The sequence below is a fragment of the Nicotiana tabacum genome, chromosome 6 (assembly GCF_000715075.1).
Source record: "Nicotiana tabacum cultivar K326 chromosome 6, ASM71507v2, whole genome shotgun sequence".
Lineage (NCBI taxonomy): Eukaryota > Viridiplantae > Streptophyta > Magnoliopsida > Solanales > Solanaceae > Nicotiana > Nicotiana tabacum.
Window position 1 is genome coordinate 206,179,524 of NC_134085.1, and position 13,822 is coordinate 206,193,345.

General features: G+C 39.3%; 2 protein-coding genes across 3 annotated transcripts; one reads left to right on the forward strand and one right to left on the reverse strand.

Moving 5' to 3' along the window:
* The first annotated feature begins 772 nt into the window (after positions 1-772).
* LOC107798347 (ATP-dependent Clp protease ATP-binding subunit ClpA homolog CD4B, chloroplastic-like) lies at positions 773-7,431 on the forward strand. 2 transcript variants are annotated; one of them, XM_016621325.2, is made up of 10 exons: positions 773-1,060; positions 2,344-2,915; positions 3,132-3,247; positions 3,382-3,504; positions 3,652-3,837; positions 4,508-4,723; positions 4,931-5,148; positions 5,473-5,548; positions 5,630-5,719; positions 5,865-7,431. In XM_016621325.2, exons 2-10 carry the CDS (start codon positions 2,351-2,353, stop codon positions 7,044-7,046), a joined length of 2,772 nt encoding a protein of 923 aa, XP_016476811.1. In that variant the 5' UTR covers positions 773-1,060; positions 2,344-2,350; the 3' UTR covers positions 7,047-7,431. The 2 variants fall into 2 exon arrangements, with proteins under 2 accessions (XP_016476811.1, XP_075112649.1); XM_075256548.1 differs by lacking the exon at positions 773-1,060 and adding an exon at positions 1,135-1,187.
* A 1,583-nt stretch (positions 7,432-9,014) lies between these two features.
* Positions 9,015-11,314, reverse strand: LOC107798351 (uncharacterized). Its single transcript, XM_075256549.1, has one exon. The coding sequence runs from the start codon at positions 11,247-11,249 to the stop codon at positions 9,447-9,449; it is 1,803 nt and encodes a 600-aa protein (XP_075112650.1). The 5' UTR covers positions 11,250-11,314; the 3' UTR covers positions 9,015-9,446.
* Between the last annotated feature and the right edge of the window lie 2,508 nt (positions 11,315-13,822).

The window sequence follows — 13,822 nt, forward strand, 5'->3', positions numbered from 1 at the left end:
TCCTTACTTTTGCTATTTCTTTTCTTCATTCTTTTCTTTTTTTAAGTTAAAAAGTAATAAATTTTTTACTATTGCTTCCTTTTTATTTAGGATCTGCCATGAATCTTATTTTTCTCTTTAGATATAATTGAGAACTTAAGAGTATTTTATAGCAAGGCTGAAGTCAAATAGACTCCCAAGTTGGGAGCATGTGTGATCATTAACATTTCTTGTGCTATGGTTATAGTAACATACAGTTACATAATAGTTGACATATCAGGAATATAATAATTGGCATTAGATTAAATCGATTGGAGAAATATTATATAAATAAATTTGGACTTAAATTTTTCCTATCTTTAGTTCTTATTTGTTTTATGATCTATTTGATTTAGTCGATAAACCGTCTGATAATCGCCCGATAATTGTTAATTCAATACCAATCCTTGTAACATTTTATTGGTTGGCTAGCTTAGGGTTTGGTTCAGGTTTAGCTTCTACCAGTCAAAATAAAATACCAGGCCGGGTAGATTTTTACATTTATAAACCAATAGCCGATAACCGATAACCAATAAGCCGAACCAATTAGCCTAAATATACACCCGATAAGCACCTCTAGTTGAGATGATCCTTTCTTTTCCACCTTCTCCTCCCTCAATGTAATAAAAAATTAAAAAATAACATAAAATTGAGATCAGCCAGCGGACACGTCAACAATGTGGGGCCATGTATCCTCTCTTTGATGGTGAATGGACCAGTAAGATAAAAGTATTCAAATCAAACGGTAGTGATTTGCTTAGGCGAATTTCCCAAAGGAGAAAGATGAGAAGAGAAGAGAAGAGATGTTTTGGGGTGTATGACGGTGCACGAGTGGTCAATGGAGTGGCAAATATAAACACGAAAGCCAAAACACAAGCCTAGAGAGAGAGAGAGTTCTTTTATAATTACATCCACAATCCTATATCTATCTTTATAGCAATTCACGGCCGACCTTTTTCAAGGTCTCTCTATTTCTTTTCCCTTTCTTCTCTCTATCTCTTTTCAATCCTGAAGAATCTTTTGGGTCTTTAGTATTATTGAGGTGAGCATCTCTTAACCTAATGAATTGAATAATCTCCCTATATATATATATATCTATCTATATATACATATTTATTTGTTAAATAAGAGGTTGGTATTAGGGTTCTTTTTCAAGATTTGTTTTTTGGGTGGGTGTTGAATGCTTTAATTAGTTGTTTTATCCGTTCAATACTCTCGACCCCTTTATTTCTTGTGTTTCAATTCAAGCATACTTACTCGATAGAGCGGTAAAAATTGCAACTTTGGAGCTGATTTTGTTCATTAGAGTTTTTTTGAGCTGTTTCTTCTGTTCGCCTTTTGCTTCTACTTGTTTGTAGTAATTTCTGAGCTTGTCTTTGTCGAGTTGCTTCTTTGAAAAGGGGTATGAGGTAGCTCACCCTTTTGTGATTTTAATTAAGCATTTATATTGGTTCTGGTTGACTTCTTGTGTTATTGAAATTCCGACCTCACTGCTTCACTAAATTACTCTGAAGTGTTTGAAACTAGTTGGTACTTGGAATACTGAATAGAACTGGCTTGTCTTAAGGGCATGAGTTTTAGTAGTGTCTAGATTAGACCCTTATCCACCTTATCCATTTTGGTTCCTATGTCCAGTTCCCCGGATTGCCATTTCTTTTTAGCTTTTGGATTGTTAGTTAATCAGATTCGTAAAAGAACTATTGTATTATATCCAATTTGTTTATATATTGTGATTGAAACCAAGTAACATATATGAGAATGAGTAATAAAACCAACAATCAACTTACCGCTTTTGATGTCCCACGATTCTTCTAGTTTAGAAACTAAGGTCCTTGCAGCTTGGCTGCTTCATCCTGGAGAAAACAGTTGACACCATTTGGTGGCTGCATAGTTTTCCAGCTCTTCTAATTTAGAGGCTTTATTATTTGGTTACTTAGTAATTTTTATGGTGACATTTGTATCTAGCTTTAAGTAGTAACTTTTATGCTGACATTTGTATCTAGCTTTAAAGAGTAATTTTTATGGTGACATCTGTATCTAGCTTTAAGCTAATGCGTCAGCTATGTATTGCTCAAATATTCTGTGAATATAGGGGAAGGGTATTTGCATAGTTTTTGAAGTTCAGAATTCCCAGAAGGATCTTGTTTCTCTATATTATGTCACCCAAAAAAGTTGAACCTTCAATTGTTATCAATAATTTTATTTATGTTTACTAATTGGGAATTCCAATTGATCATATCCTTATTCTGTTAAGTAATATGAACCTTGATATTTTACCAAATGTCACAAGTGAGTTTTTATGACATGCTATCATATCAATTGCAGGTCCATCATGGCTCGAGCTTTAGTTCAGTCAACTAACATCCCATCTTCAGTTGCCGGTGAAAGGACTAGGCAATTTAGTGGATCTGGGAAAAACAAAAAAACTGTTAAAATGCTCTGTAATGTACAATCACCCTCCATAAGGTTGACCAATTTTACAGGACTGCGAGGGTGCAATGCAGTAGATACACTTGTAAAATCTGGACAAACTCTCCATTCAAAAGTGGCAGCTGCAACTTCTGTTAGGCGGCCAAAAGGTTGCCGGTTTGTCCCAAAAGCAATGTTTGAGCGCTTCACTGAGAAAGCAATAAAAGTCATTATGCTTGCACAAGAAGAGGCCAGACGACTAGGTCATAACTTCGTTGGCACAGAGCAGATTTTGTTGGGTCTTATTGGTGAGGGAACTGGTATTGCAGCTAAAGTTCTTAAATCCATGGGAATCAATTTAAAAGATGCTCGTGTGGAGGTGGAGAAGATAATTGGAAGGGGTAGTGGGTTTGTTGCTGTTGAGATTCCATTTACTCCTCGTGCAAAGCGTGTTCTTGAACTCTCTCTGGAGGAAGCCCGCCAACTAGGTACCTTATCTAATCATTTCAGTCTTTTCTTGGGTTGTCTTTCAGACATAAAAAAAAAATTATCTTTTTGATCTATTTTAATTTAGTTGTTGTAGGCACGATTTTCTATAGTTAATTTATTTTCTCATTTTCCTCTCTTGTCCTTTCCGTGCATGAGCTTCATCGAATTCTGAAAGTCATTTGGTTATTGTCTGTGCTGATTGGTTTTTCATACAGGGCATAACTACATTGGCTCGGAACACTTGCTACTTGGATTGCTGCGTGAAGGTGAAGGTGTGGCTGCCCGTGTTCTTGAGAACTTGGGTGCTGACCCCAGTAACATTCGCACACAGGCAAGTAGTTTGTGCTTCCTTTGGGTACCTTCATTATTTTTTTCTTTCTTTTTTGGTACTTTGGTGGGGCCAGGGGTATCTAAATTACTTGAATTCATTGTAATAACTTCCTTTTGTTTTATTTTGTAAAATAGGTCATTCGAATGGTTGGCGAGAGTAATGAGGCTGTCGGTGCTAGTGTTGGTGGTGGAACTTCTGGACAAAAGATGCCTACATTGGAGGAGTACGGCACCAATTTGACAAAGTTAGCTGAAGAGGTACTTAGAAAGTTATATTTGTCATGCAATGGTGACTATACTTAATTTTATTTGTGTTTTAGCTGTGCAAAAAAATGGAGTTATATTTGTCATATTGTGGTGATTGCCTCTCTTCATTTATCTGATCTGGCCATATTGTGTTTTCAGGGGAAACTGGATCCTGTTGTTGGAAGACAACCGCAAATTGAGCGCGTTACTCAAATCTTGGGTCGGCGTACAAAAAACAACCCTTGCCTTATTGGAGAACCAGGTGTTGGCAAAACTGCTATTGCTGAAGGTTTAGCTCAAAGAATTGCTAATGGCGATGTCCCTGAAACAATAGAGGGAAAGAAGGTAAAGACGTGTATGATAAATATGCCGAACATGATGTATGCTTGTGCGTTATTTTCTATTTTTTCAATGTTATGTTAACTGTATAGCAGATCCAGTCTTAGGTGGGAAGGCTTAACAATTCATATTTATAGTGTCTTAAAATTTGTTTTTATTGAGTAATTAATTTTATCAAATTAGAAGTCAAAATTCCAAAGACCAGATATATACAAGGAGTATGAAGAGTAGAAAATGCCATACTGTTATGCCAATCCCCATTCACAACTCAATTCTCCACCCCCACCCCCACCCCAAACCAAAGAAAAAAAGGAAACATGATTCTCCACAAACTATCAACCATCTTTGCTCATTAATATTTTTGATGGGTGCTCCAAACATTTACAAAAAGCCACGAATGATAAAAGAAAAAAACTTAGTACGAGCTTGTTTTCAATTCCAACCTCCTGAAGCGTCCTCTACATATTTCCTTCAGTGATTGGTTTATGGACTCAGCTATGAAGTATTGGAGAAAAACAGGTTGTAGTTACCCTCTTACTTTAATTCTATTCTAACAAGGTACAGGAGAGCCTATTTTTTTTTTGAAATGTAACTGATTTCAATGTCATGTGTGGTATTACTTTTCTTTTAATTGTAAATCCCTTTTCTTATGTGACTTGCTATTGGTGATGATTAGGTCATAACACTAGATATGGGTTTGCTTGTTGCTGGGACAAAATACCGTGGAGAGTTTGAGGAAAGACTGAAGAAACTAATGGAAGAAATTAAACAAAGTGATGAAATAATACTCTTTATTGATGAAGTGCACACATTGATTGGAGCTGGAGCTGCAGAGGGGGCAATTGATGCTGCAAACATCTTGAAACCTGCCCTGGCTAGAGGGGAACTACAGGTTAGTTATCCTCCTAGACCTAGTATGTTCCTTGTAAATTTAAACAAGAACTAGAAATACACTTTTTAATTTGATGATTAATCATTATCTTGATCCTGAGTTAATCCTGGTAGAACTGCAAAACAATGTCGAAAGGTAAATCTGTTAACATGACAATATTTACTGCTGGTGTAACTGAGAAGTAGTTTATTTGGTTTCACTTGTCAGTGTATTGGAGCCACAACCCTGGATGAGTACAGAAAGCACATTGAGAAAGATCCTGCGTTGGAGAGGAGGTTCCAGCCAGTTAAAGTCCCTGAACCTACTGTGGATGAAACCATACAGATCTTGAAAGGGCTTCGGGAGAGATATGAGATTCATCACAAGCTCCGTTACACCGATGAGGCATTAGAAGCTGCTGCCCAGCTTTCTTATCAGTACATCAGGTAATTAATCATGTTTTCATTTTCCAAATTTTCCTTATTCTCTCCTCGCTTTGAGTTGTTGGTACATTTTGACATTGGGATTTCATAACCAACTGATTTTACGCGTATAGTAAGATATATCCTTCCCAAGATGGTATTATGTTCTTTATATAGTGTCTTAGAAGTTGGTTTCTTTTGTATCGACATCTGAATAAGCTTATGCATATTTTTATCTACTCCTGAAAATTGGCACATATATCTCCAAACCAAAATATTTTTCCTAGATTCCATGATAACTCATTTATAGTTGACCACGCTTTTAACTTGAACCTTTGCTTGTTCCAGTGACCGTTTTCTGCCTGATAAAGCAATTGATTTGATTGATGAAGCTGGTTCTCGTGTTAGACTTCGCCATGCACAGGTATAAAGTACTCTCTTAATCTACCTTTCCCTGCCCTCTTTTCCTAATGGAGTCATGACCCGTTTTCTTGGTACGATCTAGCTCCCTGAGGAAGCAAGAGAGCTCGAGAAAGAACTTCGTCAGATTACAAAGGAGAAAAATGAAGCTGTGCGCGGTCAAGATTTTGAAAAGGTGATTGGTTTTCTCTGATTCTGTGCATAAAATTCCTGTGAACTGCTTTCTTCCTTAGTAAAAGCATTGAACTGCTTTTCATGCTAAATAGTGTAATTGCAGAGTTTGCATTACATAATCTCGTATCTCTCAATGCATTTGACAGGCTGGGGAACTGCGTGATAGAGAAATGGATCTTAAGGCACAGATCTCAGCCCTGATAGACAAAAACAAAGAGATGAGCAAGGCTGAATCCGAGGCTGGAGATACAGGTCCACTCGTTACAGAGGCAGATATTCAGCACATTGTGTCTTCATGGACTGGCATCCCTGTTGAGAAGGTTTCTACAGACGAGTCTGATCGCCTCTTGAAAATGGAAGAAACACTTCACACCAGAATCATTGGCCAGGATGAAGCTGTTAAAGCCATTAGTCGTGCTATCCGACGTGCTCGTGTTGGGCTCAAGAATCCCAACCGACCTATTGCCAGTTTCATCTTTTCTGGTCCAACTGGTGTTGGGAAATCAGAACTGGCCAAGGCTTTAGCAGCGTACTACTTTGGTTCTGAAGAAGCAATGATCCGGCTTGATATGAGTGAGTTTATGGAGAGACACACTGTCTCTAAACTCATTGGTTCACCCCCTGGTTATGTTGGTTACACTGAAGGTGGTCAACTGACTGAAGCTGTGAGGCGTCGACCTTACACTGTTGTGCTCTTTGATGAGATTGAGAAGGCTCATCCTGATGTCTTCAACATGATGCTTCAAATTCTTGAAGATGGAAGATTGACAGACAGCAAGGGCAGAACTGTCGACTTCAAGAATACACTTCTCATCATGACATCGAATGTCGGAAGCAGTGTGATAGAGAAAGGAGGCCGTCGTATAGGTTTTGATCTAGATTATGACGAGAAGGATAGCAGTTACAACCGTATCAAAAGCTTGGTGACTGAGGAGTTGAAACAGTACTTCAGGCCAGAGTTCTTGAACAGATTGGATGAGATGATTGTATTCCGTCAGCTAACTAAGTTAGAGGTGAAGGAGATAGCTGATATCATGCTTAAGGAGGTCTTTGAGAGGTTGAAAAATAAGGAGATAGAACTTCAAGTGACAGAGAGGTTTAGAGACAGGGTGGTTGATGAAGGGTACAACCCAAGCTACGGAGCAAGACCGTTGAGGAGAGCTATTATGAGACTGCTGGAAGACAGCATGGCTGAGAAGATGCTTGCAGGTGAGATCAAAGAAGGTGATTCAGTAATTGTGGACGTGGACTCTGATGGTAATGTGACCGTCCTCAATGGCACTAGCGGAACTCCCTCAGATCCAGCTCCTGAGCCTATCCCTGTGTAGATCCGCTCTGCTGCTTGCTTTAGCTCTGCAAATTTGTTGTTTGTAATGTTGCTTTCATTTGTCTTGGCCACTAAGCTCTCCTGGGGTTATGAAGCAACTTGTGAGTAATTTATGGGGTCATTGGGTGAAATCTGCCAAGTTGAGAAGGGTGGCATCTCCATTATATGCAGAGCTTTCAGGATTACACACTACATACTGGATTTCGTTAAGATTGTAGTGACCTCGCAAGATAGTGTAAAATTGCGACGAAGACTATGTAGAACCATATCTTCTAATTTATGGTAGGTGATAGTCGAATTTGTCATTGTTTTCAGCACCTTTTTCCTGCTGTCTGGCTCAAATCACAATCTTTATAGAATGCATATAAGGAAATAGGTTATTTACATATATTTCTCTAATGCTACGTTTCGTTAACTTTCCATTAAGTGGCTGAAGTATTTGTGCATCGCACACAGCACAATCCTATTTTTTTTTTTTCTATAAAATATCAAAACTTCATAGGCCTTATATTCAAGTAACAGTCGGGATTTATTTTTATCTTTTTTTATTCTTTTTCTTTTCCATGTAACGGATTTAATAAACCCACCTCATTGACCTGAGCATGTTTTGGTTCTGAAGTAATCGTGAAAAAAGTGTAAACTAGAGTGCCTGCTTAAAAGTTGAACAGGACTTTTTGAGCTTGAACGAATTGATTTTTGTTGGATACTGCTCGATTTGGTTAATTGAAATTTGGCACAACACTAAAATGCACAAAAATGTCGCCACATCCCAAGAAAGATCCTATTCCTAGCCTCTCTACGGTCATTTAGATGCAAACAACTACAACAAATCCAATGTAATCCCATAAGTGGGGTCAGAGTGTAGAGTGTACGCATACCTTACCCCTACCTGCAAACAACTACAACAAATCCAGTGTAATCCCATAAGTGGGGTCAGAGGAGTGTAGGGTGTACGCATACCTTACCCTTACCTTAAGAAGGTAGAGAGATTGTTTCCGGTAGACCTCGGCCTAGGAAAGATAGAGAGAAAAACATCTCTTATCTTAACGTAGATGATAACAGCTTAATGTATTTTTGGATCTGTCAAGTCATGAATGCAGTAACATATTATTATTTTTTTGCGGACTTTGACCATATATTTTTTCCCCTCGAAATGTTTTCATATGATCTAGTAGACAACAGGAGGTCTGTATAATTATGGGATCCTATCGCTGGAGATTTTTACTGGGAAACGGCCCAGACACAAACTATTTGATGGACAATGTGACTCTCCACGTTTTCGTCAAACTGGGCATTACCAGATCAAGTAATGGATATTGTTGATGGATCCTCTCGTTGTGTAGAAATGACACAAGGGGATGCAAATAAGAATATAAGTAGGGAACAGATGGGGTGTTTGGTTTCTATCTTCCAACTTGGGTTAGTATGTTCAGCAGAAACACCACAAGAGAGAATTAACATCGAACAGGTTTTACAGGGAACTGATAATAGTCAGAGACAGGTTTCCAAACTAATCGGAATCCACTGCTAAGCAGTCCCTAAAATACAGCTCAAAGAAAAGCCTGATTAAGTTGTTAATTGTTAATTGTCAATTGAGTTATGTATGGTCAAAGTTAGATATCAACTTCACATATACTTTTAAGACATATGACAGTTAATATCTTTTTATCCCGGATGACAGAATATATCAGAATGTCCCAAGTTCATCTCAATTTAAAATGTCTTCAGTCAGCAACCGCCATTTCAAATAAATTGCTCAGGAAGACATGGCATTAACCCATATAAATTGAGCGGTTAACAACTTAAAATAGCAGTTCAGAAAGATATACGGTACCAACTACCTACTAATCAGTTTTCCAAAACGTCCAAATTCAGATGACATCGAAAAAAGGAGCTCTGAATTTTGGGCATCACTATGATTCATTCGGTTAGTGAGGTACCAAAGCTCGACCACTGGAGTCTGGACATATAGATAAGAAATTATTCATCTCCATTTAGGCCAAAATTCAAATCAAGTTTTTGAGATAGCAAGTGAACAATCGTTTGTTAATATAGAGATAGAAGCTGCAAAAGTAAACCTCCCATGTCCTCACAAGATCTCATCAAGTAAATATGTATTTTATCCAGATGTAGCCCGAAAACAAAAACAATCAAGAAAGGGAGGGAATGCATAGATTCTGACAACAGTATAACCAAAATGGAATCATTCAATCCCTCAAAACCACTAAGTTTCTTTTCTCTTCACTCACAACAAAATCAGAAAGTTCCCAAAATATAACTAGAGTGGAAGGATTTCTCAGATCACGAACAATTCCCAAAACCAAAGGCAAAGGGGGAAGAAACAGTGCTACCCGAAAAAGCAGCTATTGCCAGAAAAAAGCCATAAATTGACAGGTAATCCTCATGGTCGATCAGTTTCTGCAACATTTGGCCAATCGAGAAACTTATAACCCTGAAGAGAAGGTGGCAAATAAGTCTGTGATGATGAGTCTGGATTGTCAGGAGGATAAATATAGTCCTTTCCATAACCAAGATCCTTCATTAGCTTAGTTGGTGCATTCCTAAGATGAATGGGCACCCCTTCATTTTGTCCAACTGATTCCCTTACCACTTTTTGAGCTGCCCCTATTGCTCTATAGACGGCAATAGACTTAGGAGCCAAGGCCAAATAAGCAACACAGTGAGCAAGGATAACATTGCACTCGGGCATGCCAATAAAATGACAAGCTTGGTAGCAAGCGACAGCCTGACAAAGAGCTGATGGATCAGCTAACCCCACATCTTCACTAGCAAACCTGACAAGCCTACGCGCTATGTAAAGAGGCTCTTCACCCCCTTCCAACATTCTCGCCAGCCAATAAATGGAAGCGTCAGAATCACTTCCTCTCATAGATTTGTGAAGTGCGCTGACAAGATTATAGTGTTCATTCCCTGCTTTGTCATAAGCCAAATGCTTACATTGCAATGCTTCTTTCACATCATCCAGAGTTATAACTGCAGACAAACAAGACAAATCAGCATTTCCTGTGTTTTCCTCTAATTCCCTGTTTGATCCTCTCGCCATTAGCGTCCGTGCAGCAGTAGTGGTAGCAGAAATTTCCAAGGCATTCAATGCTACCCTAGCATCACCATCACAATTTGCTGAAAGAAACTCTATACACTCATCATTTACTTCAATTTTCATCATCTCACCCATAGAAAAGCACAGCCCTTTATCAGAATCAGCCACGGCCCGCCTAAGGAGAGCAGCAATGTCATGGGGTTTTAAGGGATTGAGAGTCAAGACTCTGCACCTGGACAATAACGGCGTAATCAAATGAAACGATGGATTCTCCGTAGTTGCTCCCATGAAAATGACACTGCCATCTTCAATAACCGGCAAAAAGGAATCTTGTTGGGCTTTATTGAACCTATGAACCTCATCAATAAACAAAATGGTCCTCTTGTTGCTTTTCTTTTTCAGTCTTCTCGCTTCATCAACTGCATCTCTAACATCCTTAACACCCGAAGTAACAGCCGATAACGAAACAAAACGATAGGTATTATTGTTATTATTATTAGTACCACCAGCAGCTTGAGAAGCAGAGCAAGTGTTAACTATGGCTCTAGCAATGGAGGTTTTGCCAGTACCTGGTGGACCCCACAGAAGTATTGATGGAAGACGACCGCAATCAATGGCTGATCGAAGAAGGGATTTTGGCGCCAAAATGTGGTCTTGCCCAACAACGTCGTCTAGGGTACGAGGTCGCATTCGTTCGGCCAATGGCTCATGAGGCGGTGGAGCTGGTTTCTGTTTTTTCCCCTGCTCATTTTCTACTAATTTAGGACGCTTTGTTAAACGGAGTAATTGAGGTTCGTTATCGTCTTCTTGAGGGGTCACCACTTCCTTAGGGTTCAAGACTTTAAGTGTTGATACGGGGGTAGGTGTGAGGGGTTTAGAGGGAAATTGAAAGAATTGATCGATTTTGGGCTGGAAAGGATGATGATCGTGGGCGGCGTTAGTAGTAGTAGTAGTAGGGGAATCGGAGGATGGAGGAATTGGGGGGTTGAAATTGGGAGAATCTTCGCTGGAATCCTTGTGGTGGTTGTTGCGGTGGCTGAGAATCCACTCGGTGGCTTTAACGACATCGCCGCCGGTAATGGTTAGTGCTTGAGCGACTAAGTCTACTGGAAAGCCCATCCCTAGAAGCTGCTGCTCCGCCATGGTCTTCTTTTTCCCGCTTTCTAAGCTCCGCTTTGGCGCGGTTTTGTTGATGAAAATGTTGTATTAACGATTTCAATCGTCATTATAGAAAATGAGGAGTACTATTTTCAAAAATGCTTAATGTCAAATTTAATAAATAAATAAGTACTCCCTCCTTCTCAAACTATATATCGTACTTTATTTCAAATTATTTATCATTTTAGAATTTTAAAACTAAATTATTTTTTTTCTATTTTACCCTTAATATTAATTATTCTTGAAGACTACAAATACTTCAATTATGAATAAATATTAAATGAAAAGAGATTATATCTTAAAACATAAATAACAGTAAAACAGTCAAAAAAATCCTCCTATTTAATATTTTTCTTAAGAGGCATGTAAAAGAGAAATACGACAGATTATTTGAAACGGGGGAAGTAAAAGAAAAGAAGTGGAAGAGGATACTATTGTTACTAATTTTAAAGAAAGTTATATTCCTATATGTCACATCTTTAGTTGTTAACTAAGTACACGTGTGACACTTGACAACTCGCTTACGATCTTGCACAACTTGCTCATGTTCTTGCTATGTTAAGTCAGTCTTACTACACTCAAGATCACTAAGAGAATGGAAGAAAGAACACAAGAGAATTGTTAAAGGAAGCTTTGTATTATAGAAAACTTGAATTGTTTGCTTGGTGAATTACAAATGAGTGGCCCCCTTTATATACTAGTCTCCTAGGGGGTAGTGCGTAAATATTAATTATTATACAAATCCTAGATATTTACAAGATAAGGGTTTTCTCTAGAATTTTCTACAAGCCTAGAAGATTCCAAGGACTTTCTTAGCAAAACCATAAGGATCTAGGTTATTCCTAAGGAAATGTCCATATCTCTCTAGAATTTTCTCACAAATGCTAGCCTTCTTCTTATGTAAGCTTCCATATGGCATTAATATATGCCAACTGGTGCCTATGTGGCATGATGACATGGCGGGTCATCACACTCTCCCCCACCCAATATTGCGACGACCGTGGCGCAATGCTTTTGCATAAACTCTCGAATCGTATCTTTGAATTGCCACAAGTCTTCATATCGTTCCCACGTGGCATCCTCTGGTGATTGTCATTTCCAATGGACGAGGAACATAGCGGTGGCTTTTTGCCCTTGTTTTCACCTGGCCTGGTAATCTATGATAGCCTCAATCTCCCAATCATGCGAGGCAGTGATAATCATTGGCGCCCGACTTGATTGGCCCCTACTTGGATCATCCTTATCTTCATGATATGGCTTAAGTATGCTGGCATGGAAGACATGGTAGATCTTAAGATATGATGGCATGTCAAGCTTGTATGAGATCTTGTCTACCTTGGCGACGATCTTAAATGGCCCCTCATACTTGCGAATCAGATTCTGATGCATAACTCGCAGTGCCTTGAACTATCTTGGGTTAAACTTCACCATGACCATGTCCCCAACTCTATAGTATGTGGGACGCCACTTACGGTCCGCAAACTTCTTCATCTTCTTAGCTGCCTTAACCAAGTAGGACTTAGCAGTGTCGAGCTGCTCCTCCTATCTTTTGTCCATATGATAAGCCCTCAAACTCTTTCCCTAGAACGGGGCTGGTAAGGAATGTGGAGTTTGTGGTTGCTGGCCTGTGGCTAGCTCAAATGGTGTCCGTCCCGTGGACTCACTCCACTGCAAGTTATAAGAGAATTGGGCAATGTCTATGAGCCTTGCCCAATCTTTTTGATGCGCGCTTACATAATGCTTCAAGTAGCATTCTAGTAAGGCATTGACTCGTTCCGTTTGTCCATCCGTCCGTGGGTGGAAACTAGTAGAAAAGTGCAGCTCCGTACCAAGTATGTCAAACAACTCTATCCAAAAGTTTCCAGTAAAGCGAGGGTCTCGATCACTGATTATATGCCTGGTAAGCCCCAATACTTCACCACGTTCTTAAATAATAGCTTGGCGGCTTCCTTGATTGTGCAACTTGGTGAGGCGGGCATGAAGGTGGCATATTTGGATATTTTATCCACAACCACCATAATAGTACCATAACCGTCGGACCTTGGTAGGCAAGTGATAAAGTCCATAGTCACGCTCTCCCATGGATGCTCTACAACTGGTAGTGGCTCTAAAAGTCCTCTAGGCTGTTGTTGTTCAACCTTGTCCTGCTGACATACAAGACAAGTCTGCACATAACATTCTATATCATCTCGCATGCGTGGCCAATAGTAGAATGACTCAACCAAGGCCTTGGTACGACGTTGGCCTGGATGACCAACCCACATTGTATCATGACTCTCCCTTATGATCCGCTGTCTAATGTCTCCAAACTTAGGCACGTAGACCCGCCGACCTGTGGTAAGCAATATGTCGTCTTCTACCGAAAAACGTCTCGTCTTACCCTAGTTGGCTAACTCGATAAGTTATTTGGCTGTTGTATCATGTTGTATGCTTTATTTTATAGCCTCCCGAATATCCCATCTCGCTGAAGTAATTGCAGTAAGATCGGCTTTCCGGCTCAAGGCATCGGCTACAATGTTACCTTTGCCTGGCTTATACTCTAGCGCATAATCAAACTC